This window comes from Rhincodon typus, chromosome 10, assembly GCF_021869965.1.
Source record: "Rhincodon typus isolate 14 chromosome 10, sRhiTyp1.1, whole genome shotgun sequence".
NCBI lineage: Eukaryota > Metazoa > Chordata > Chondrichthyes > Orectolobiformes > Rhincodontidae > Rhincodon > Rhincodon typus.
In genome coordinates this window covers 78894904-78921596 of record NC_063341.1, presented here as the reverse complement: position 1 = coordinate 78921596, position 26693 = coordinate 78894904, and the positions used below count along the sequence as shown (strand labels likewise).

The 26693-nt window shown below is 45.2% G+C and overlaps 1 protein-coding gene across 1 annotated transcript in view; it reads left to right on the top strand.

Moving 5' to 3' along the window:
- acadm (acyl-CoA dehydrogenase medium chain) overlaps positions 1 to 26693 on the top strand; it is a gene marked incomplete at its 5' end in the record, with an annotated part of 50060 nt that overhangs the window by 14684 nt on the left and 8683 nt on the right. The window contains 3 exons of the mRNA XM_048601571.1: positions 5444 to 5592; positions 12305 to 12445; positions 24070 to 24165. Coding sequence (XP_048457528.1) covers positions 5444 to 5592; positions 12305 to 12445; positions 24070 to 24165 — 386 coding nt within the window. The remainder of the gene's footprint in view (positions 1 to 5443; positions 5593 to 12304; positions 12446 to 24069; positions 24166 to 26693) is intronic.

Sequence of the window (26693 nt, the reverse complement as noted above, 5' to 3'; positions counted from 1 at the left end):
TGGGGACCACGTGTAGGGTGTCAAAGTTTGCAGATGACACTAAGATGAGTGGCAGAGCAAAGTGTGCAGAGGACTGTGAAACTTTGCAGAGGAACATAGATACATTGAGCGAGTGGGCAAAGGTCTGGTAAATGGAATACATTGTAAATAAATGTGAAGTCATACATTTTGGTAGGAATAATAGTAAAAAGGATTATTACTTAAATGGTAAAAAGTTGCAGCATGTTGCTATGCACAGGGACCTGGGTGTCCTTGTGCATGAATCACAGAAGGTAGGTCTGCAGGTACAACAAGTAATTAGGAAGGCAAATGGAATTTTGTCCTTCATTGCTAAAGGGATTGAGATTAAAAGCAGAGAGGTTATGTTGCAGCTGTACAAGGTGCTGGTGAGGCCACACCTGGAGTACTGTGTGCAGTTTTGGTCTCCTTACTTGAGAAAGGATGTACTGGCATTGGAAGGGGTGCAAAGGAGGTTCACTAGGTTGATTCCGGAGTTGAGGGGGTTGGCTTATGAGGAGATACTGAGTAGATTGGGATTATATTCATTGGAATTCAGAAGATTGAGGGGGGATCTTATAGAAACATATAAAATTATGAAGGGAATAGATAAGATAGAAGTAGAGAGGAAGTTTCCACTGGCAGGTGAAGCTAGGACAAGAGGGCATAGCCTCAAGATTAGAGGGAGCAGATTTAGGACTGAATTGAGAAGGAATTTCTTCACCCAGAGGGTTGTTAACCTATGGAATTCCTTGCCCAATGAAGTAGTTGACGCTACTTCAGTGAACGTTTTTAAAGATAAGGTAGATTTTTTTTGAACAATAAAGGAATTAAGGGATACAGTGAGAACGCGGGCAAGTGGATCCGAGTCCACGAAAAGATCAGCCGTGATCTTATTGAATGGCGGAGCAGGCTCGAAGGGCCGGACGGCCTACTCCTGCTCCTAGTTCTTATGTTCTTATGAATAGTTTACTCCAGTCAATTCTTGAATCATTGAAACATTTCTGCATACAAGCACACGCCAATTACCTTTCTTCCAATTTGGATTCCAGGAGAGTCAGCATCTACAATGAAGCCAGTGAAAGCCTTGCCTGCAGAAGCTTTGGGATCTGGATCCGAACGAGCAAGGAGAAAATACCTGGAGCAAAACAAACATTTAGAAATGATCAACTATTTGCAAATGACCCACTCCCAATTTTCTTTTTTTAAATAAACTTATTTGCTACAATTAGGTGTTTTTCTTTCCTCTTTCAGTGTCCAAAATGCTGAAGGGCATACTATAATAGGTCCAGACCCTGGTCAAGCCACTCTCCTGAGCAAGTTGTTAAAGAGAAGCTGCAACATCCTGGAGATTGCTCAGCTTCAGATTGTTTACTTGCCCCTAGAGATGCCACCATCCTCCAACTCTGACTGGGAGATTCCATTCCAAAACTCCCAAAAAATGTTATTTCACATTATGGCTGTAGATAAAGCTTGCAGTTTCACTTGGAGTCCCAAAACTTTTTTTTTTTTTTAAAAAAAAGGAGCTATCCCAGAAATATAAACCTTCATAAATCACTGGTTAGCCCCCAGCTGGTTGACTATGTTCAATTCTGGGCACCACATTGTAAGAAGAATACCATGGCCTTGGAGAGAGTATGGGGGAGATTTACTGGAACAGGACCAAAAACAACAGGGCACAGCTTTAAACTGATTTGCAAAAGAAGCAAATGAGAGATGAGAAAAAAAATCCTTTCCACACAGTGATTATTCTGGATCTTGAATGCACTACCTGGAAGGTGGTGCAGGCAGGTTCAATTGAGGCAATATTTAAATAGAAACAATTTGCAGGGTTACAGGGATAAAAAACACGAGGATGGCATAAGCCAAGATGCTCATTTGGACAGTTGATATGGCATAATGGGCCAAATGACCACCTCCTGTGCTTAATAATTCTGTAATTCTGAGAGACCGGGGATGAGAGAACAGTCATATCAAAAGAACTAGAATCTGGGATTGTTTTCCTTGCAGATCCTTCATCAATCCAGGATTCAAGTATTATAGGAAATGGGAATGAAAGTGAATGCGAGGAATGGCAGAGCAGGCTCAAGGGCTGAACTGCCTACTCCTGTTCCTATTTTTTATGGCCGTACAACAGAGACAGATCCTCACATTGCTTCAACAGATCCATTCTTGGCAAAAAAAAACAAAATTAAAAATTGGTTTAGAGGGCTTCGATTGATCACAGATCTTTGTGCGGAGCCTCCAGGTTGTGCTAACCAGCAGCTGCTCGAAGCTCAGAAGTCTCATTTTGCCACCACTGGAGCTTTGTCCCATTTGGTTTGACCTCAGTTTGGCTTCCCTGCAGATTGAAGATGCTGAAGGGGAGATTTAATAAAAATGTTCAGAATTTTGAAGGGTTTACGTAAGAATAAATAAGGCCAAGGTGGTTCCACTGACAAAAGTGTCTGTGATCAAAGGACTCAGATTTGATTCATAAAAGAGCCAGAAATGGAATAGAGAGGGATTTTATTTTCATGATGACAGGAAACATGCTGCCTGAACGTACAACAGAAGCAGATTCAATAATAAAAAGGAGCTGGATAAAATCTGGAGAAGCCAACGTTTACAGGTTTATGAAAAAACAGCAGGGGAGAATGGGTCTATGCAGAAGGCCATTCAGCCCATCTCACATACTGCCTCTTAGAAAGACCCACATCCCTGCTTTCTGTTCATAACCCTGCAGTTCTTTGTCAGCTACCTAGCCAACTCCTTTTGCAATTATTTATGGAATCAGCTCCCACAAGCTCCTTGGTAAGAGGTTCCCAGCTGTCAACAATGGAATGTAAAATTGTTCCTCCTCCCTCTCCTAGTCTTTCCCCCATTATTTTAAATCTATTGCCTCTGTTTATTGATCTGCCACTGGGAATAGATTTTATTTATATATTCTTTCAAAACCTCAACTCAATCACTTTTAAATCTCGCCTGTTCTACAAAAAGTAGCATTGACTTTTCCAGAACTCCTCATAGCCAAATACTTCACCCCTGGCTGCATCCTGGTAAACCTCCTCTGCAACTTTTGTGATGTAACCAGTGAGCTCTTTTGAACAGCCAGCGCAGGTTGGGGGCAGCAGCTGGAGAGACCGATACAGACAGACAAACAGTGAAAGGAGAGAAACAGGAAAAAAACGAGTAAAAGATGCAGGTCGAAAGTGAGAGATTCACTATCATCCCTCTTTCCTTGGAAAGGGATAGAGATTAAGTTACTGTAATACAAGAAGAACAAATATATTCATTTATCAATCTGCAATTTCCAGAAAATATAATTCTAGGAGCCAAAGAATAAACCTCTTTGGAACTCTTCCGTTGAAATCTTTCAAGCTTCCATTTCACTCACTCTCCTGACAACAGTATCAGCTCCCAAACCACGGATAATGACATTCCAAGTATCAAATCTATTCTGGAGATGTGTTTAATTAGACCAGGCCTTTTATTCTGAGTAAGCCCAAATGTGGACTATGAAGGTTCCTTTAAACCTCTTATTGAATGTTGCCATTCCCACAGTAATTGACAACTTAATTTTATTACTAAACTGGGAATTACTAGACAGGACATACTGGAAGTCTTTGTATCTGCGTGAACATCGAACAGTACAGACAGTGCAGGCCCTTCGGCCCACAATGTTGTGCCGACCTATTATCCTACTAAGACCAATCTACCCTGCATACCCTACATTTTACTGTCCTCCATGTGCCTGTCCAAGGGTCGCTTAAAAGTCCTTAATGTATCTGACTCTACTACCACTGCTGGCAGTGCATTCCATGCACCCACCACTCTTCTTGCTTTGCATCTTGTACATGAAATGCCTTGGTATACCTGTCTGGAGAGGGTGGGGAGTTGCTGATCAAATCATTGTGACAATTAAACAGTGAAGAAATCTTCCAGAGAACTTCTTCACCTTGACAGACAATTTCTAGCAAAAGAAGAATGTAACTAATAAGAAGAGCCACTTGAATCTGCTCCACTATACAGTAAGATAATGGCTAATCTATCTCAACCCCACGTTATGCTCTTTATACAAATATCTGGAATTAACTGCATCATCGATGGAAGAACACCTCACCTCCTACCTTTCGCATATTTTCAATACACAGATAGGTTTGCTATACTTGAATCAGCAGCTGTATGGAAGAATTTCCTCACGTTTCAATGGTCTGCATTCTGTACTCAAATTAACATTTGAAATGCAGCAGTCAACACAGCTCCCTATCTTGTTGAGAAAGCCATTAACATGTTCTCCGCTACTGTTGACTGTAAGCCCACATTCACTAGTCAATGTGCATGTTCGGATTCCTACAGTTCCACACACTATAAGATCAGTAATCATGGCCTGAGCCATTGCTCACTGGGCAAGTTTGATGTCTAAGTAGGCTCCCCAATCAGTTCACTGCTCACTGTATATAGTGCAAACTCATGCAGGGGCCTAAAATTGTGATGTCTGGTCCAGAAAAATTCCAAGTCTACCTCAGACTACACTGGAAGAGCAAATTATTTCAAAATTTGAGCAATGAATGAAGCTAGCTGTTTTACACTATTATGCAAGGATTGGCAACAACCTAGCTCTGGACTGTTAATCGAGAGACGCAGGTAATGTTCTGGGGACCTGAGTTAGAAACAATGCATGGCAGATGGTGGAATCTGAAATCAATAAATATCTGGAATTAAGAGTCTATGAATCCATTGTCGACTGTCAGAAAAACCCAACTGGTTCACTGATGTCCTTTAGGGAAGGAAAATGATTTCCTTACCTGGTCTGGCCTACATGTGACTCCAGACACACAGCAATGTCGTTGATTCTTAACTGCCCTCTGGGCAATTAGGGATGGGCAATAAATGTTGGGCCCAGCCAGCATCGCCCTCATCCCATGAATGAATTTAAAAAAGCAATGGTAGCCACTGCTTGCTCTTTCCAAATGACAAACGGCTTATCAGGCAGGTATTCCCTGGTGTACTCCCTACAGCAATGCTTTGACGAAAGTCAATTTGCCTGGTTTGAATTCAAACAAAAGTTTAGCAGTTAACTGCTCCCTGGTGTGTTTGCCATGGCGACAACTCTATAAGTCAGAGTCCATGGCAAACAATCAACACCCACTTCTTTGCAGTATGACTTGTTTTGTATTTTTAAAAAGATTTGGTATTCTTGCAATTGTGCCCTGGTAACTGCAAAGTGAAAAGATTTGACAGCATGCCTCTCTCTTCAGTAATAATCAAGTTCTGCATAATCAGGAAAGAATTTGCAACAATTTGGGGGTAGGTGGGCTGGGGAAGCTAGTGGTGGTAACAGAAGAGGCCAGAGGAGTTATGTTTGTAGTGCTTTCAATGAACTGATGCAGGCATGATGGACTAACTAGCCTCCTCACCTGAATCATCCCCTGATAATAATAATTCAAGTTATTATAATTTGGAGAACTCAACAGAGTTGGAAACGCACCAGTTAGCTTTGCCACCATTTGTGATCCACATCTTCTGACCATTAACGATGTATTCGTCACCCTTTTTCTCTGCTCTGGTCTTGATGCCAGCTACATCGGAGCCAGCACCGGGTTCTGTCACACAGTATGCCTGAGAAGGGAGAAGAACTCCATTAGCTATAGGTGTTTACAGAGGATTTTGTTTTTGCAGTGAATGATTTTGTGAACCATTATATTTAGCTACACTCACACACATCAACGGAGCCTCAGTCATTCGTCCCAAGTACTTCTTCTGCTGTTCCTCACTGCCTGCGAGGATGACTGGCATTTGCTTGAAATATGAAAGGCACAAGTTTAAAGGTAGCAATGTTGTGCAAAAAAATCCTGCTAAACTGACTAAAGTCCCTCAAAGAAAATAATCCATTTAAATAAGTCTCACTATACCAGAAGACTATTTCAAACTGAGTCACGTAAGGGTCTATTTCCATGCTGTACATCTCTATGACTCTATATATACCCGGGAGAGAGAGATTATTTTTTCCTTTGTTGCTGACAATGTCAGTGTTTATCTGAGACAACAAGGTGCAGGGCCGGATGAACACAGCAGGCCAAGCAGCATCATAAGAGCAGAGAGGCTGACGTTTCGGGCCTAGACCCTTCATCAGAAAAGGGGGAGGGGAAGGGGGTTTTGAAATAAATAGGGAGAGAGTGGGAGGTGGATAGAAGAGGGATACAGGAGAGGATAGGTGGAGAGGAAACAAACAGGTCGAAGAGGCGGGGATGGAGCCAGGAAAGGTGAGTGTAGGTAGGGAGTTAGGAAGGGGATAGGTCAGTCCAGGGAGGACGGACAGGTCAAGGGGGCGGGATGAGGTTGGTCGGTAGGAGATGGAGGTGCGGCTTGAGGTGGGAGGAGGGGATAGGTGGGAGGAAGAACAGGTTAGGGAGGCAGGGACGAGCTGGACTGGTTTTGGGATGCGGTAGGGGGAGGGGAGATTTTGAAACTTGTGAAATCCACATTGATACCATTGGGCTGCAGGGTTCCCAAGCGAAATATGAGTCGCTGTTCCTGCAACCTTCGGGTGGCATCGTTGTGGCACTGCAGGAGGCCCAGGATGGACATGTCGTCTGAGGAATGGGAGGGGGAGTTGAAATGGTTCGCGACTGGGAGGTGCAGTTGTTTATTGCGAACCGAGCGTAGGTGTTCTGCAAAGCGGTCCCCGAGTCTCCGCTTGGTTTCCCCAATGTAGAGGAAGCCACACCGGGTACAGCGGATGCAGTATACCACATTGGCAGATGTGCAGGTGAACATCTGCTTGATGTGGAAAGTCTTCTTGGGGCCTGGGATGGGGGTGAGGGAGGAGGTATGGGGGCAGGTGTAGCACTTCCTGCGGTTGCAGGGAAAAGTGCCGGGTGTGGTGGAGCTGGAGGGGAGTGTGGAGCGGACAAGGGAGTCACGGAGAGAGTTGTCCCTCCGGAAAGCAGATAAGGGTGGGGAGGGAAAGATGTCTTTGGTGGTGGGGTCGGATTGCAGATGGCGGAAGTGTCGGAGGATGATGCGTTGGATCCGGAGGTTGGTGGGGTGGTACGTGAGGACGAGGGGGATTCTTTTTTGGTTCTTATTGCGTGGACGGGGTGTGAGGGATGAGGTGCGGGAGATGTGGGAGACACAGTTGAGGGCGTTCTCGACCACCGAGGAGGGGAAGTTACGGTCCTTGAAAAACGAGGACAACTGAGATGTACGGGAGTGGAATGCCTCATCCTGGGAGCAGATGCGGCGGAGGCGAAGGAATTGGGAATAGGGGATAGCATTTTTGCAGGAAGGTGGGTGGGAGGAGGAGTATTCTAGGTAGCTGTGGGAGTCGGTGGGCTTGAAATGAATATCGGTTTCCAGGTGGTTGCCCGATATGGAGACAGAGAGGTCCAGGAAGGGGAGAGAGATGTTAGAGATGGTCCAGGTAAACTTAAGGCTGGGGTGGAAGGTGTTAGTGAAGTGTATGAACTGTTCGAGCTCCTCGTGGGAGCACGAGGCGGCGCCGATACGGTCATCAATGTAACGGAGGAAGAGGTGGGGTTTAGGGCCGGTGTAGGTACGGAAGAGGGATTGTTCCACGTAACCTACAAAGAGGCAGGCGTAGCTTGGGCCCATGCGGGTACCCATGGCTACCCCCTTTGTCTGTAGGAAGTGGGAGGAATTGAAAGAGAAGTTGTTGAATGTGAGGACGAGTTCGGCTAAGCGGATGAGGGTATCAGTGGAGGGGGACTGGTCGGGCCTGCGGGACAGGAAGAAGCGGAGGGCCTTAAGGCCATCTGCATGGGGAATGCAGGTGTAGAGGGACTGGACATCCATGGTAAAGATGAGGTGTTGGGGACCGGGGAATTGGAAGTTCTGGAGGAGGTGGAGGGCGTGGGTGGTGTCCCGGACATAGGTAGGGAGTTCCTGGACCAAGAGGGAGAAAATGGAGTCGAGATAGTTGGAGATCAGTTCGGTGGGGCAGGAGCAGGCGGAGACAATGGGTCGACCAGGGCATTCAGGTTTGTGGATTTTGGGAAGGAGATAGAAGCGGGCAGTGCGAGGTTGGGGAACGATGAGGTTGGAGGCCGTGGGTGGGAGGTCACCTGAGGTGATGAGGTTGTGGATGGCTTGCGAGATGATGGTTTGGTCCTCAGGGGTGGGGTCATGATCAAGGGGGCGGTAGGAGGAGGTGTCGGAGAGTTGGCGTCCGGCCTCGGCGATGTAGAGGTCAGTGCGCCATACTACAATCTCTGGGACCTGATCAAGTATACCCCAGGATGTTGTGGGAAGTTAGGGAAGAAACTGTGAGACCCCTTGCAGAAATATTTGTATTTGTACAGAACGACAGATGAGGTGCTGGAGGACTGGAGGATGGCTAATGTTGTGCCTTTATTTAAGAAAGGCTGTAAGGAGAATCCTGGAATATACAGACCTGTAAGTCTGACAACGGTGGTGGGTAAGTTGTCAGAGCTGGTTCTGAAAGATAGGATTTACATGCATTTAGAGCAGTAAGATGGATTAGGGATAGTCAGCATGGCTTTGTGCAAGGGAAATTGTGTCTCATGAACTTGATTTAGTTTTTTGAGGAAGTAACCAAAACAATTGACAGCCAAACGGTTGATGTTGGTTGCATGGACTTTAGTAAAACCTTTGATAAGGTTTGGCATGGTAGACGAAAGTTAGATCACTTGCGATTCAGGGTGATCTTGCCAATTCAATATAAAATTGGCTTGGTGGTAGGAGACAGGGTGTGGAGGTTTCTTTATCGGACTGGAAGCCTGTGACCGGCGGTGTTCCACAGGGATCGGTACTGGGTGCACTTTTATTTATTATTTTTATGAATGATTTAGATGAGCATATAGGAGGCACGGTTAGTAAGTTTGCGGATGACACAATAATTGGTTGCATTGTAGATAGTGAAGAAGGTTATCTAAGGGATCTTGATCAATTGGGTCAATGGGTTGAGGAGTGGCAGATGGAGTTTAATTTGGATAAATGAGAGATATCGCATTTTTGTAAAACAAACAAGGACAGGACTTATGCAATTAATAGTAGGGCCCTTGGCAGTATTGTAGAACAGAGAGACCTAGGGTTTCAGGTACATAATTCTTTGAAATTTGCGTCAGAGGTAGACAGGTTGGTTAAGAAGGCATTTAGCATGCTTGCCTTTTTTGCTCAGATCTTTGAGCATAGTAGTTGGGACGTCATGGTGAGGGTGTACAGGACATTGTTGAGGCCTGTTCTGGAGTACTGTGCAGTGTTGGTCACCATGTTATAGGAAGGATATTATTAAACTGGAGAGGGCTCAGAAAAGATTTACCAGGATGTTGCCAAGACTGAAGGGCTTGACGTATAAGAAGGGGCTGGATAGGCTGGAACTTTTTTTTGCTGGAGCATAGGAGGTTCACGGGTGACCCTATAGTGGTTTATAAAATTATGAAGGACATAGATAAGATGAAAGCAAAGGTCTTTACCCTAGAGTGGGAGAGTTCAAAACTCGGCATATTTTTAAGGTGGGAGGCGGGGGTAGGCGATGGCCTAGTGATATTATCACTAGACTATTAATCCAGAAACCCAGCTAATGTCCTGGGGATCCGGGTTTGAATCCCACCACGGCAGAAGATGGAATCTGAATTCAAAACTTAAAAAAAAAGTCTGGAATTAAGAATCTACTGATCACCATGAAATCATTACTGATTGTTGGAAAAACCCATCTCGTTCACTAATGTCCTTCAGGGGAGGAAATCTGCCACCCTCGCCTACTGTGGCCTACACGTGACTCCAGACCCACATCAATGTGGTTGACTCTCAATTGCCCTCTGAAATGGCCTAGCAAGCCACTCAGTTGTACCAATTGCTAAAAAGTCTCAAAGAAATGAAACCAGATGGATCACCAGGTATCGACCTAGGCACCGGAAAAGACAATGGCAGAAACAGCCCTGTCAACCATGCAAAGTCCTCCTCACTAACGTCTGGAGTTAGTGCCAAAATTGGGCCAACTGTCTCATGACAGTATCGGTAAGAGTGGCCATCGCACAGTCCTTGTGGAAACAAAGTCCCGCCTTCACACTGAGAATAACTTCCGTTGTGTTGTGTGGCACATTCACTGTGCTAAATGGGACAGTCTTTGAATTGATCTAGCACCTCAAGAATGGGCTTCAATGAGGCGCTGTGGGCCATCAACAGCAGCAGAATTATACCCCAGCACAATCTGTAACCTCGTGGCCTGGCATATCCCCCACTCAACCATTACCATAAAGCCAAGGGATCACCCCTGGTTCAATGGAGAGTGCAGGAGGGCATGCAGCACCAGGCAAATCTGGCTGAAGATTGCTGTGAATGCTTCAGCCTTGTCTTTTGCGTTGATGTGCTGGGTTCTTCCATCATTGAGGATGGCGATATTTGCGGAGCCTCCTCCTCCAGTGAGGAGTTTAATTGTCCACCACCGTTCAAGACTGGATGTGGCAGGACTGCAGAGCTTAGATTTGATCTGTTGCTTGAGGGATTGCTTAGCTCCATCTATCACTTGCTGCTTTCGCTGTTTGGCGTGCAAATAGTCCTGTTTCTTCCTCTCCCTTAGGCTCACCCAGTCCCCCTCCACCGACACACACTCATCCGCTTGACGGAACTTGTCCTCACCCTCAACAACTTTTCCTTTCGCTCCTCCCACTTTTTACAAACTGAAGGGGTGGCTGTGGGCACCTGTGTGGGTTTGGGCTATGCCTGCCTCTTTGTAGGATACATGGAACAGTCTGTCTTCTGCAGCTACACTGGTACCATCCCTCACCTCTTCCTCTGCCACGTTGATGACTATCAGCGCTGGCTCATGCTCTTATGAGGAGTTTGAACAGCTCATCAACTTTATTAACATCTTTCACCCCAACCTCAAATTCACCTGGACCAACTCTGACACCTCCCTCCCCTTCCTGGACCCCTCTGTTTCCATCTCTGGTAACCATCTCAGCAGCAACATCCATTTCACACCCAACTGACTCCCATAGCTACCTCCTGTCACCCACCCTCTTGCAAAAATGTGATCCCATTCTGACAATTCCACCTCCTCCGCTGCATCTACTCCTGGGATGAAACGTTCCACTCCCAGCCATTCCAGATGATCTCCTACTTCAAGGACCGTAAACTACCCTTCTCTGGTGATTCATAATGCCTTCAAATGCATCTCCAGTATTACCTGCACTTCTGCCCTCAAGTCCCCTTCCCCCAACACCAATAAGGATAGAGCTCCCCTGGTCCTCAAATACTACCGCACCAATCTCCAAATCCAACACATTATCCTTTGCCACTTCTGCCGCCTACAATCAGACCGCACCACCAAAGAGATAGTTCCCTCCCCACCCCCATTTTGCCTTTCGTAGGGACTGCTCACTCCATGACTCCCTCATCTGCTCCACATTCCCCACTAACCCCACCGCACCCGGCACCTTTCCCTGCAACCGCAGGAAGTGCCGCACCTGCCCCTAAACCTCCCCCCTCACCTCCGTCCCAGACCCCAAATAATCATTCCAGATCTGACAGGGATTCACCTGTACGTCTTCTAACCTGGTCTATTGTATCCGTTGCTCCCAATGTGGTCTCCTCTACATTGAGAGACCAAGCGCAGACTCGGTGACTGATTCGCGGAGCATCTGCGCTCTGTACGCAGCATTCGACACCACCTTCCGGTTGCTAACCATTTAACTCCCCTGTCCTACTCCCTGGGTGAAATGTCCATCTTGGCCGCCTCCAATGTCATAGTGAGGCCACACGTAAATTGGAGGAACAACACCTTACATTCTGCCTTGGCATCCTACAGCCCTATGACCTCCACATGGAATTCACCGGATTCAAAATCTCCCCACCCCCCTGGCTTGACCCATGTCCAACCTCCCTCTCATCCCCGTATCCTTGGCCTGACATAAGCTGTCCATCTTCCTTCTCACCTACCTGTCCCACCCTTCCCATTGACCAGTCTCTACAACCCCTGACCTGCATCCACCTATCACCATGCCACCGACCTTCCCCCAGCCCCACTGCGTCCCTTTATTTCTGAACTCCCTTCCCCCTCCCCAGCCCTGATGAAGGGTCTCAACCCAAAACATCGACTCTCCTGCCCCTCTGATGCTGTATGACCTGCCATGTTCCCCCAGCTCGACATTGTATCAACTCAGTTTGAGTGGTGAAGCTTTTCAGTACCTTTGAACACATCCCTTCAAAATAGTAATGTCTATCCTCTGCCCAATGATCATTTAATTAACCATTTTAAATATTGACAGAGAAACATGGCCATGCATTAGCTCAACATGATATGTGAATCTTTTTAATATTGACATGTATGTTGTTGGGCTAGGAGATTAACATGGGTCAGCGCTGCTCCGATACCAGAGGTATTGTCTTTGAAGATGTGCGAGTACCTAAGGAGAATGTCCTCATTGGAGAGGGAGCTGGCTTCAAAATTGCAATGGGAGCATTTGACAAAACCAGACCACCGGTGAGTAGGGTTTACAATGACCTAAATTTCTGGAGTGTTGGGGTGAGGCATTTGACGATGTGTGTACCATTCTCAGACAACTAGAAGTGAAGTTTTAAATGTTGATTTGAAATCTTTGTTGGAACAAAGCCAGTACTTATGTCCTGTGGGAGTGTTGGAAGCAAATTCTGAAGCAAAGCTTCTTTTATACAGTATGGAAATCTCCATGCTCCGTATACACGCTAAAAGCTGCAGAATGCTTTTGATAATTTTTCCCATTCCACCCTAAGGGAGGATTCCACAAGACTGTAAGATACATAGAAGATAGACCTTACAGCACAGGAACAGGCCCTTCAGTCCACAATGTTGTGCTGAACATGATGCCAAATGAAACTGATCCCTTCTGCCTACCCTTGCTCCATATCCCTCCATTCCTTGCAAATTCATGTACTTACCTAAAAGTCTCCTAAATGCCTTTATCGTATCTGCCTCCACCACCACCTGTGACAGTGTAAAAAGAATCCTGCCCCTCTCAATCCCTTTGAACTTTCCGCCTCTCGCCATATATGCATGCCCTTGTATTAGACATTTCAATTCGGGGAAAAAGATTCTGACCGTGAACCCTATATATGCATCTCATAATTTTATGAACTTCTATCGAGTCTCCTCTCAGCCTCCGCCGCTCCAGAGAAAACAACCCAAGTTTTTCTAGCCTGCCCCTTAGCTCATACCCTCTAATCTAGGCAGCATCCTAGTATACCTATTCTGCACTCTCTCCAGAGCCTCCACATTCCTTCCTGTAATGTGGCGACCATAATTAAACACAATGCTCTAAGTGTGGCCTAATCAAAGTTTTATAAAGATACAGGAGCAGAATTGGGCCATTTGACCCATCAAGTCTGCTCTGCCATTTGATCATGACTGATATATTTCTTATCCCCTTTCCCCTGCCTTCTCCCCCTAACCCTCAATCCTCTTACCAATCAAGAACCTATCTATCTCTGCCTTATATACACTCAATGACTTGGCCTGCACAGCCCTCTGCAGCAATGAGTTCCACTGATTAATCACTGTCTGACTGAAGAAATTCCTCCTCATCTCAGTTCTACAGGGTTGTCCCTTTACCCTGAGGCTGTGCCCTCAGGTCCTAGTCTCTCCTATTAGTGGAACCATCTTCTTCACATTCAGTTTATCCAGGCCTCTCATTATTCTGTAAATTTCAATCAATTTCTCCCTCATCCTTTTAAAGTCCATTAAATACAAACCCTGAGTACTCAACTGCTCCTCATCTCATGGATCATTCTTGTGAACCTCCTCTGGACCCATCTAATGCCTACACATCCTTCCTTACCTAATACTGCTCACAATATTCCAAATACGGTCTAACCAGAGCCTTATACAGCCTCAGCAGTACAAAGAACATAGAACGTAGAACAGTACAGCACAGTACAGGCCCTTTGGCCCACGATGTTGTGCCGAACTTTTACCCTAATCCTAAGGTCTATCTAACCTCCGCCCCTACCTTATACTATCATCCATATGCCTATTTAATAGCCGCTTAAATGCCCCTAATGAGGCCGACTCCACTACACTCTCCAGTAATGCATTCCACGCTCCGACCACTCTCTGAGTAAAGAACCTACCTCTGACGTCTCCCCTATATCTACCTCCACTCACTTTAAAACTATGACCCCTTGTAATAGCTACCTCCACCCTAGGAAAAAGTCTCTGGCTGCCCACGCTATCTATACCTCTGATCATTTTGTACACCTCTATCAAGTCACCTCTCGTCCTTCGTCGTTCTAACGAGAAAAGCCCTAGCGCGCTCAACCTTTCCTCGTACAACCTTCCCTCCATTCCAGGCAACATCCTGGTAAATCTCCTCTGCACCTTTTCCAACACTTCCACATCTGCAGCAAGTGTTGGTTGCTGGAAGAACTCCGGCTCAGAGTTGAAGATCTGGAATCTGAGCTTCAAACACTGCGGCACATCCGGGAGGGGGAGAGTTACCTGGACGCTTTGTTTCAGGAGGCAGTCACACCTGGTAGATTAAGTAATTCAAATTCAGTTAGTGATCAGGGACAACAGGGTGTGACTGCAAGTGAGGCAGGTAGGGGGATCCTGAGTTCAGGAGTGGAGGAGCCTCAGCTTTTGACCTTATCCAACAGGTACGAGATACTTGCTCCCTGTGTGGATGAGGAAAAGGGCTGCGGGGAGGATGAGCCAGCTCACCGCGGCACCATGGTGCAGAAGGCCATTCAAGAGGGGGGAGCAAATAGACAAGTGGTAGTTATAGGGGATTCTATCGTTAGGGGGATAGATAGTATCCTTTGCAAGCCGGATCGGGAGTCCCGCATGGTGTGTTGCCTGCCCGGTGCCAGGGTGCAGGACATCTCTGACCGGCTTGAAAGGATATTGGAGCGGGAGGGGGAGGATGCAGTTGTTGTGGTCCACAATGGGACTAACAACATAGGCAAGGCTAGGATGGAGGATCTGTTTGGGGATTATCAAGCACTAGGAACGAAATTAAGGAACAGGTCCTCGAGGGTCATAATCTCCGGATTACTGCCCGAGCCACGTGCAAATTGGCTTACGGATAAGAAAATTAGGGAAGTAAACACGTGGTTAAGGGAGTGGTGTGGGAAAGAGGGGTTCCATTTCATGGGGCATTGGCATCAGTTTTGGAACCGGAGGGATCTGTACCGATGGGACGGTCTCCACCTGAACCGATCTGGAACCAGTGTTCCAGCGAAAAGGATAAATGGGGTGGTCACTAGGACTTTAAACTAGTGAGTTGGGGGGAAGGGAAAACGACAGGGAGTATGATGGTAAATAAAAAGGTAAGCAGCAGGTTAGATGTGTGCAGGAAGGTTTAAGTTCAAGGCAGACTATGAAAGAAGCAAAAAGGAAGGATAACTCGAGATATTATTAGAGATGTTGGAAATCATGAGGGTAAGAAAGCTAGCATAAAGGCACTTTACCTGAATGCTCGTAGCATTCGTAACAAGGTTGATGAGTTAACGGCACAAATCATCGCGAATGAATATGATTTGGTAGCCATCACGGAGACATGGTTACAGGATGGTCACGACTGGGAGTTAAATATCCAAGGGTACCAGACTATTCGGAAGGACAGACAGGAAGGTAAGGGAGGTGGTGTAGCCCTGATATTCAAGGACGCCATCAGGGCGGTGCTGAGAGATGGTATAGGTTCTATGGAGAATGAGGTTGAATCCATTTGGGTGGAAATTAGAAATTCTAAGAGGAAAAAGTCACTGATAGGCGTAGTCGATAGGCCACCAAATAATAACATCACATTGGGGCGGGCAATAAACAAAGAAATAACTAATGCCTGTAAAAATGGTACGGCAATTATCATGGGGGATTTTAACCTACATGTAGATTGGTCGAACCAGCTCGGTCAGGGTAGCCTTGAGGAGGAGTTCGTTGAGTGTATCCGTGATAATTTTCTTGAACAGTATGTAATGGAACCAACGCGGGAGCAAGCTATCCTAGACCTGGTCCTGTGTAATGAGACAGGAATAATTAATGACCTCATAGTTAGGGATCCTCTTGGAAGGAGTGATCACAGTATGATTGAATTTAGAATACAGATGGAGAGTGTGAAGATAAAATCCAATACAAGGATCCTGTGCTTGAACAAGGGGAACTACAATAGAATGAGGGAGGACTTGGCTAAAGTAAACTGGAAACAAAGATTTTATGGTGGGACAGTTGACGAGCAGTGGAGGACTTTCAAAGCAATCTTTCAAAGTGCTCAGCAAAAGTATATTCCAATGAAAAGGGGTAATCTGCCATGGGTGTCTAAAGAAATACGGGAGGCTATCAAATTGAAAGAGAAGGCATGCAAAGTGGCCAAAAACAGTATGAAACTAGAAGATTGGGAAAACTTTAAAGGTCAACAGAAAGCCACAAAAAGAGCTATAAGGAAAAGTAAGATAGAACATGAGAAAAAAACTAGCATAGAATATAAAGACAGATAGGAAAAGTTTCTATAAATATATAAAACGAAAAGAGTGGCGAAAGTAAACGTTGGCCCTTTAGAGCATGAGAAGGGGAATTTAGTTATGGGATATGATGGAATGGCCGAGGCATTGAACAGGTATTTTGTATCAGTCTTCACAGTGGAGGACACTAATAACATGCCAGTAATTGACAAAGAGACGAAGGTAGGTGAGGACCTGGAAACAATCATTATTACGGAAGAGGTAGTGTTGGGCAAGCTAATGGAGCTAAGGATTGATAAGTCTCCTGGCCCTGATGAAATGCATCCCAGGGTACTAAAAGAGATGGCGGGAGAAATAGCAGGTGCACTGGAGGTAATTTTTTAAAATTCGCTGGACTCTGGGGCAGTCCCAGCAGATTGGAAAACAGCAAATGTGATGCCACTGTTTAAAAAGGGAAGTAGACAAAAGATGGGGAATTATAGTCCAATTAGCTTAACCTCTGTAGTGCGGAAGATGCTTGAGTCTATTATCATGGAAGAAATAGCAAGGCATCTTGATAGAAATTGTCCCGTTGGGCAGACGCAGCATGGGTTCATGAAGGACAGGTCATGCTTGACAAATCTTTTGGAATTCTATGAAGACATTACGAGCGAGGTGGACAATGGGGACCCAGTGGATGTGGTGTACCTAGACTTCCAAAAGGCCTTTGACAAGGTGCCGCACAAGAGGCTACTGCACAAGATAAGGATGCATGGCATTAAGGGTAAAGTATTAGCATGGATAGAGGATTGGTTGACTAACAGGAAGCAAAGAGTGGGGATAAATGAGTGCTATTCTAGCTGGCAGTCAGTGACTAGTGGTGTGCCTCAGGGATCGGTGTTGGGACTGCAATTATTTACAATTTATATAGATGATTTGGAGCTGGGGACCACGTGTAGGGTGTCAAAGTTTGCAGATGACACTAAGATGAGTGGCAGAGCAAAGTGTGCAGAGGACTGTGAAACTTTGCAGAGGAACATACATGCATTGAGTGAGTGGGCAAAGGTCTGGCAGATGGAATACAATGTAAATAAATGTGAAGTCATACATTTTGGTAGGAGTAATAGTAAAAAGGATTATTACTTGAATGGTAAAAAGTTGCAGCATGCTGCTATGCAGAGGGACCTGGGTGTCCTTGTGCATGAATCACAGAAGGTAGGTCTGCAGGTACAACAAGTAATTAGGAAGGCAAATGGAATTTTGTCCTTCATTGCTAAAGGGATTGAAATAAAAAGCAGAGAGGTTATGTTGCAGCTGTACAAGGTGCTGGTGAGGCCACACCTGGAGTACTGTGTGCAGTTTTGGTCTCCTTACTTGAGAAAGGATGTACTGGCACTGGAAGGGGTGCAAAGGAGGTTAAGGAGGTTCACGAGGTTGATTCCGGAGTTGAGGGGGTTGGCTTATGAGGAGAGACTGAGTAGATTGGGATTGTATTCATTGGAATTCAGAAGATTGAGGGGGGATCTTATAGAAACATATAAAATTATGAAGGGAATAGATAAGATAGAAGTAGAGAGGATGTTTCCACTGGCAGGTGAAGCTAGGACAAGAGGGCATAGCCTCAAGATTAGAGGGAGCAGATTTAGGACTGAACTGAGAAGGAATTTCTTCACCCAGAGGGTTGTTAATCTATGGAATTCCTTGCCCAGTGAAGTAGTTGACGCTACTTCAGTAAACGCTTTTTAAAAAAAAAGGTAGATTTTTTTTGAACAATAAAGGAATTAAGGGATACGGTGAGAACGCGGGTAAGTGGATCTGAGTCCACGAAAGGATCAGCCATGATCTTATTGAATGGCGGAGCAGGCTCGAAGGGCCAGACGGCCTACTCCTGCTCCTAGTTCTTATGTTCTAATGTTTCCTGTAATGAAGTGACCAGAACTGGACACAATATTCCAGATGTGGCCAAATCAGGCTTTTGTATAGCTGGAGCATAACTTCACGTCCCTTGAACTCAATCCCTGTATTAATGAAAGCTAACATACCATACACCTTCTTAACAACTCTATCCACCTGGGTGGCAGCTTTCAGGGAACTATGGACATGACCCCCAAGATCCCTCTGCTCCTCCACACTGCCAAGAATCTTTCCGTTAACTCTGTATTCTGCTTTCAAGTTTGTCCTTCCAAAATGAATCACCTCACACTTTTCAGGGTTAAACTCCATCTGCCACTTCTCAGCCCAGCTCTGCATCCTATCAATGTCCCTTTGTAACCTAGAACAGCCCTCCACACTGTCCACAACGCGACCCACCTTCGTATCGTCTGCGAACTTGCTAATCCACCCTTCCACTCCTTCATCCAAATCATTTACAAAAATCACAAATAGAAGAGGACCCAGAACAGATCCTTGTGGTACACCACTCAACTGAGTACCATGTTGAATATTTTCCGTCCGCTGCCACCCTTTGTCTTCTAAGGGTCAGCCTATTCTGAATCCAATCTGCCACATTTCCCCCTATCCCATGCCTCCGTACCTTCTGCATGAGCCTACCATGGGGAACCTTATCAAACGCCTTACTTAAATCCATGTATACCACATCCACTGCTCCACCTTCATCCACGTGTTTGGTCACCTCTTCAAAGAATTCAATAAGGTTTGTGAGGCATGATCTACCCCTCACAAATCCATGCTGACTATCACGAATGAAACTGTGCCTTTCCAAGTGATCATATATCCTATCCCTCCGAGCCCTTTCCAATAATTTGCCCACCTCTGATGTAAGACTAATTGGCCTGTAATTTCCGGGGTTATCCTTATTCCCTTTTTTTGAACAACGGAATGACGTTTGTCTCTCTCCAATCTTCCGGCACTATACCCGTGGACAGTGAGGACGAAAAGATCATCGCCAAAGGCCCTGCGATCTCGTTCCTCGCTTCCCATAGAATCCTTGGATAAATCCCATCCAGCCCAGGGGACTTGTCTATCTTCAACTTGCTCAAAATTCCTAGCACATCTTCCTTACTAACAGTGACCTCCTCTAGCCTCCAGGCCTGTTTCACACTGTCCTGCTCTACAACTAAGTCCTCTCAGTTGTGAATACCAAAGAAAAGTATTCATTCAGGACCTCTCCTATTTCTTTAGGCTCCGTGCACAAATTCCCTTTACAATCCTTGATTGGCCGTACCCTTTCTCTGGTCATTCCCTTATTCCTTACATACATGTAAAAAGCCTTGGAGTTTTCCTTGATCGTATCTGCCAAGGTTTTCTCATACCCCCTTATAGCTCTCCTAAGCCCTTTCTTCAGCTCCTTCCTGGATAACTTGTATCCCTCTAGAGCCTTTTCCGTTCCTTGTTTCCTAAACCTTACATAAGCATCCTTCTTCCTCTTAACCACTCGTTCGACCTCTCTTGAGAACCAAGGCTCCCTCACTTGACCGCATCTTCCCTGCCTGCTCGGGACAAACATATCGAGCACACGCAGTATGCATTCCTTAAACAATCTCCACATTTCAATAGTGCTCTTCCCTGACAGCATCTGTTCCCAATTTATGTTACCCAGTTCTTGCCTAACAGAATTGTAATTACCCTTCCCCCAATTATAAACCTTACCCTGCTGTATGTACCTATCCTTTTCCATGACTATTGTAAAAGTAACAGAGTTATGATTGCTACAGCCAAAATGCACTCCTACCAACAGGTCTAACACTTGGCCCGGTTCATTGCCAAGCACCAAATCCAAAGTGGCCTCTCCTCGTGTTGGTCTATTGACATACTGTGTCAGGAATCCTTCCTGAACGCACTGGACAAAATCCGCTCCATTAGACTATTACAACTAAAATGTTTCCAATCAATATTTGGAAAGTTGAAGTCACCTCTGACTACAACCCTGTGACTTCTGCACCTTTCTAGTATCTTCCTCCCAATCCACTCCTCCACTTCTCTGCAACTATTAGGGGGTCTGTAAAAAAAACCCCAACAAAGTGACTGCTCCTTTCTTGTTCCAGACCTCAACCCAAACTGACTCTGTAGACATATCATTTTCAAACTGCCTTTCAGTACCTGCTATACTAGCCCTGACTAGCAATGCCACTCCCCCGCCTCTTTTTCCACCTTCCCTATTTCTTTTAAAGCATCTAAATCCCAGAACTTCCAACAACCATTCCTCTCCCTGAGTTACCCAAGTTTCTGTAATGGCAATGACATCGTAGTTCCAAGTACTGACCCACACTCTAAGTTCATCCGCCTTATTTCTGATACTTCTAGCATTGAAGTATACACACCTCAAACCATCTCTGTGTCCACAATTACGTTCCATCGACCGCATTTCTTTATTAACAACCTCTCTCCCTGTTGTGTCTTTTGGAAGGCTGAATACCTCATCCTCTGAATTACAAATCCGGTTCTCCACCCCCTGCCAATCTAGTTTAAACCATCCCATATAGCTCGAGCAAACCTCCCTCCCAGGATGTTTGTGCCCTTCCGGTTCAGGTGCAACCCGTCCTTACTGTATGGGTCCAACCTTCCCCAGAATGTTCGCCAATTATCCACATAATGGAAGCTCTCCCTCCTACACCAGCCCTGTAGCCACGTGTTTAGCTGCACTCTCTCCCTATTTCTTACTTGGTTATCACGTGGCACTGGTAGTAATCCAGAGATAACTACCCTGTTTGTCCTGGATTTCAGCTTCCAACCTAACTCCCTGTACTCGTTTTACACATTCTCTGTCATTTTTCTACCTATGCCATTGGTACCGATGTGTACCATGACTGCTGGTTGCTCACCCTCCCCCTTAAGGATCTTGAAGACACGATCCAAGATATCACGGACCCTGGCACCCAGGAGGCAACATACCATCCGATCATCTCGTTCGTGTCCACAGAACCGCCAGTCTGTGCCTCCTACTATTAAATCCCCCACTACAATTGCTCTCCTATTCTCCCCCCTTCCCTCCTTTGCCACAGGGCCAGGCTCAGTGCCAGAGACCTGTCTGCTATGGCCTTCCCCTGGTAGGTCGTCCCCCCACAACAGTATCCAAAATTGTATACTTACTATTGAGGGGAATGGCCACAGGGGATCCCTGCACTGTCTGCCTATTCCCTTTCCCCTTCCTGACAGTCACCCAGCTACCTTTTTCCTGTACCTTGGGTGTGCCCACCTTCTTATAACTCCTCCTATCACCCCCTCAGCCTCCCGAATGATCCGGAGTTCATCCAGCTCCAGCTCCAGTTCCCTAACGTGGTTTTTGAGGAGCTGGAGTTAGATGCACTTCTTGCAGGTGAAGTCAGAGGGGACACCAGCAGTGACCCTTACCTCCCACATCATGCAAGAGGAGCATGCAACTGCCCTAGCTTCCATTCCCTCTACTCTAGATTTCCAGAAGAATTTTTTAAAAAAGCCTTACCTTACTGACCCTCCGCACAGTCTATTTTTTTGGTTAGAGGAGGAGGATGGGTGGAAGACAGTACATGTGTAGTGTTTCGGGTTTAGCCAATGCTCGAATATATCAGTTCCTTCCTGGCTTGTGTTCGCTCCACACACCCGTTGCTGAAAACACGAGGTTCTCTGCTGCACGAGGTATATTTTTATACAGGGAAGAAAAAACAACCTTACCTTCCCGTCGGCACTCTGGCTCGCGCTGCTGCCGCTGAAAACAACCGAAAACATCTCTACTCTTGTATTTTAGTCCTCTTGAAATGAATGCTAACATTACATCTGCCTTCCACACTGCCAACTGAACCTATGTGTTAACCTTAAGAGAACTCCAATCTAGGAGCCCCAAGTCCCTTTGTGCTACGGATTTCTGAAGCCTTTCCCTGTTTAGAAAATAGTATATTCTTTCTATCAAGGTGCATTACCTCACAATTTCCCACGTTATTTTACATCTGCCACTTCTTTGCCCACTCTCCTGGCCCAAGTCCTTCTGCAGTCTCCTTGCTTCCTCAAAACTACCTGCCCCTCCATCTGTCTTTGTGTCATGTGCAAACTCAGTAACAATGCCGTCAGTTCCTTCATGCAGATGGTGACTGTATAACATGAGTAGTTGTGGTCCCACCTACAGAACTGCATTATTCACCAGCTACCATCCTGAAAACGACCCCTTTATCCCCACACTCTGCCAGTCAGCCAATCCTCTATCCATGCCAGTACCTTATCCCTTTACCATGGGCTCTGTTATTTAGCAGTCTCCTGTGTGGCACTTTGTCAAGGCCTTCTGGAAATCCAAATAGATCATGTCCACTGACTCTCCTTTGTCTAACTTGTGCATTACCTCTTCAAACAATTCTAACAGATTTGTAAGGCATGACCTCCCCTTGATGAAACCATGCTGACTTAGCCCTGTTTCACCATGTACTTCCAAATATTCCACAATCTCATTCTTAAAATGGACTCTAAAATCCTACCAATGACTGAGGGTCAGGCTAACAGGCTTGTGGTTTCCTGTCTTCTGCCTCCCTCCCTTCTTAAGCAAAGTTATTACATCAGCCATTTTCCAGTCCTCTGAAACCCTGTCTGACTCCAGTGATTCCTGAAAAATCGCCACCAATGCCTCCACAATCTCCTCATCTATTTCCTTCAGAAATCTTGGGTGTAACCCATCTGGTCTGGGTGATTTGTCCACCTTGAGACCTTTCAGCTTCCCCAGCACCTTCCCCCTCATGATGGCCACTGCAGTCATCTCTGCCCCTTGAAGTTCTGATACGTTGTTAGTGTGTTCCACTGTGAAGACTATGAAAAGTACCTATTCAGTTCTTCAGCCATTTCTTTGTTCCCCGTTACTACATCTCCAGCCTCATTTTCCATTGTTTCAATGTCCATTCTTGTCTGTCTCTTACCTTTTAGATATCTAAAATAATTCTTGCAGTCCTCTTTTTATATTGCTAGCTAGCTTACTCTCCTGTTTCATCTTCTCCCCACTTATAGGTTTATTTTTTATTTGCCCTCTGCTGGTTTTTGAAGGTTTTCCAATCCTCTGGCTTCCCACTAATCTTCATTACATTGTATGCTTTTTCTTTTACTTTTATGCTGTCCCTGATTTCCATTGTCAGCCCTGGTTGCCTTGTCCTCCCCTTAGTATGTTTCTTCTTCCTTGGCATGAATTTCTGCTGTGCCTCTTGAATTACCCAGAAACCCCTACCATTGTTGCTCCATTTTCTTACCTGCTAGGCTTCCCTACCAACCAGCTTTGGCCAGCTCGTCCCTCTTGACTTTGTAGTTACCTTTACTCAATTGTCATACCATTACATCTGAATCCCAGCTTCTCCCTCTCAAATTGCAGGGTGAATTCTATCTTAGTATTGGCACTGCCCCCTACTGGTTCTTTCACCTTAAGCTCCCTCATTAAGTCTACATCATTCACATTACTCTGGTCATCTCTGAAATTTTGGATCTGGATTCTTTGTCTCTTTGAGGGTAGAAGAGACCTCTGATTCATGCTCATTTAAAAGCACTTTTACTTGTGTTCTCCCTCAGAACTCCCCCACTGCCCAACTGCTGAGTACTGCACTCGGAGCCTAGTTTTATGCTTCACTCCTTGGGCTTGAACGGAAAAACTCTTGAACTCGGTGATGGAAAGCTCAATCCTATTTAAAGTACAAACTGGTTCACAAAGTGCAATAAATAGCACAGTGTCTGTTGTCCTTAGGATGCTTGGGACCTTTAACTGAACTCTGCCTCCTGTACACACGAATATAATCACAGGTTGCTGCTGGAGCAGTTGGTTTAGCCCAGAGAGCCTTGGATGAAGCTACTAAGTATGCCTTGGAAAGAAAAACCTTTGGAAGATTACTCGCACAGGTAAGGTTGAGTTTTAAATCCTCAAATTTAATATGTTCATTCTCATGTCCTAATCCACTAACGTCCTCTCTATTTCTCTAAGCTTCTGCTGCTGTGCAACCTTCTGCTTAAGCATCCCCAATTTCAATTGTTGAGCTATTGCCTTTAGCTGCCTTGGTACTAAACTCTGGGATTGCATCTATGCCCCTCTTCCTTCCATTATGATGCTCCTTAAAACCTATATTTACACCAAGACATGAGTCATTCTTGTTACTATCGGCACCAAATTTTGATGGATGAACATGTCTGTGAGGCACCTTGGGAAATTTAAATGAACTGAAGATAAAATAAATATAACTTGTTATAATTAGAGACACATTTTCCCGGTGAACATGTACTCTTGTTCCTTGAGCACTCGGGGCTTCCCAGAAAGTGCTAGAGGCAGTAATGACTCCACCTGCTGAGCATTGACTATTTATATTTCAGTAATTATAATTATAATTATAATTGATGGTCTAGAGTGATAAGAACAGCAGATGCATGAGAACGCCACTATGTTCAAGTTCCTCTCCAAGTCCCACACCATCCTGAACTGGGTCAAAAATCTGAATTTTCTCCCTAAGTGCACTGTGGATGTACTGAGTGGTTCAAGAAGGCAGCTTAGCACCACCTTCTCAACGGCAACTAGGAATGGTCAGTAAATGCTGGCACCCAAATCCCGAGAATCATTTCAAAGGAAAACATATGGCTGTTTACAACAGATTTAATCTCTGGGCCATTTTGGTTAGGGGATATTCTCCAGTACATCCAAGCAATGGGCTAGCAGCACAGAGCTCCTGGAATTCAAATTCTATGGTCATTTGTGCTGTAGCACATTGAAAGGAATGCTCGTGAAATCTGTCAGGTCGATGCAGTCTACAGTTCCTTCTGATCCCGACTTATGTCCAGCTGCTGACCCTGGCCTCCCTATGCATTCATACCACAATGCTCCATCCACAGCCTTCACTCAAATCTGGTTGGAGAGATTGAACCACCTCAGCCTAAATTCTGTACTGCTTTCTTGGAAACACTCAGCTTCACTCTGCCTATCGCCCTCAGAAACCCAAGCTTCAGCCTTTGGTCACTTGGAGCTTTCTGTCAGTTGTTAATTATATCAATTGTTTTAAATTGTATTCAGTTTTTGGACTTTGACTGCAGATTCATTGGGAATTGAAAGTCTCATTGGGGTTGGAGGTGTATGTATGTATTCTGTATGTCTGCAAATAAAGGTTTTTAAGTGTGAAGATTAAGGATATAAGAAATAAGAATAGGAGCAGCCCTTCAAACGTGAAATACCATTGAGCCCTAGTTCTAACATTCACTGCCACCATTTCTGAATGTGGAGATGCCAGTGTCGGACTGGGATGGACAAAGTCAGAAGTCACATGATACCACGTTATTGTCCAACAGGTTTATTTGAAATCACAAGCTTTTGGAGTGCTGTCCCTTCGTCAGAAATGTGTGTATAATGTCCTAAGAGGATGCAAAAGGGGTAACAAGTTGCTGTGAAGCAGCATGAGCAGACTTGGACCAGTAATGTTGTGAATGTTAATGGTGCTAGCTGTCAGCTCTGGTCCTGTGCACAGAAAGCTCCGCTGACAGTTTCCTGCAGTGAAGAAAATAGTAAGGTGAAGTTTGATAGAGCGATTTTGATTGTGTGAATGAAGAGAAACTGTTTTCAGTGGCAGGAGAGTCAGTGAACAAAGGGACACATTGAAGGTAATTGGCTAAAGAGCCAGAGGGGAAGATTCATTCATTTTTACGTAGTGAATAGTTATGATCTGGATTGCAGTGATTGAAAGAGTGGTGGAATCATATTCAAAAGTAACTTCCAAAAAGTTACATTGGATAACTATTGGAAAAGTGAACATTTGCAGTGCTGTGGGGAAAAAGTAGGGGAATTGGACTAATTGGACTTTTGCATTGATTCATGGGATGGGGATGTTGCCGCCTGGGCTAGCATTTATTGCCTATCTCTTGTTGCCTGCTCTTTCACAAAGCTGGTGTGGTGCAATGGGCTGAATGGATTCTTCCTCTGCAAGAAGGTTCTCTGACAAAATTCCTGCAAACAGAACTGGTTGACTCTATTTCCTTATGAGAAGGGAATCTGCTGGCCTTGGACCAGCTTGTGATTCCAGCTCTCTAAGTTGGTGCACACTTCGAAATGGCAGTTGTAAAGTGGCTTGGAAAGGCAAAGCAGTGTTAGTACGCTGTTGCAGTAGGAGAAAAATCCTTAAAGTAAAACCAGATAAAGAGATCTTTTTTCTCTGTAAGGTACTTTGAAAAACTTGATAAAGCTTTGGTTGTCAGGACTGCCAAGTGCTAACTGTTTCACATCTGAATCTGTACTCTGGCTTGATGATCTTCCATCGATCTGTGACTGTCAGCAATTGGACCTCGTCTATATCAGATAAACAGTGAGAAATCAACTCATTCTGTCTTCTGAATTCGCACACTTGACCTATGGAGTGTTGGTCTTTTTTTCATATTTGTTCAAAGCTATGATATTT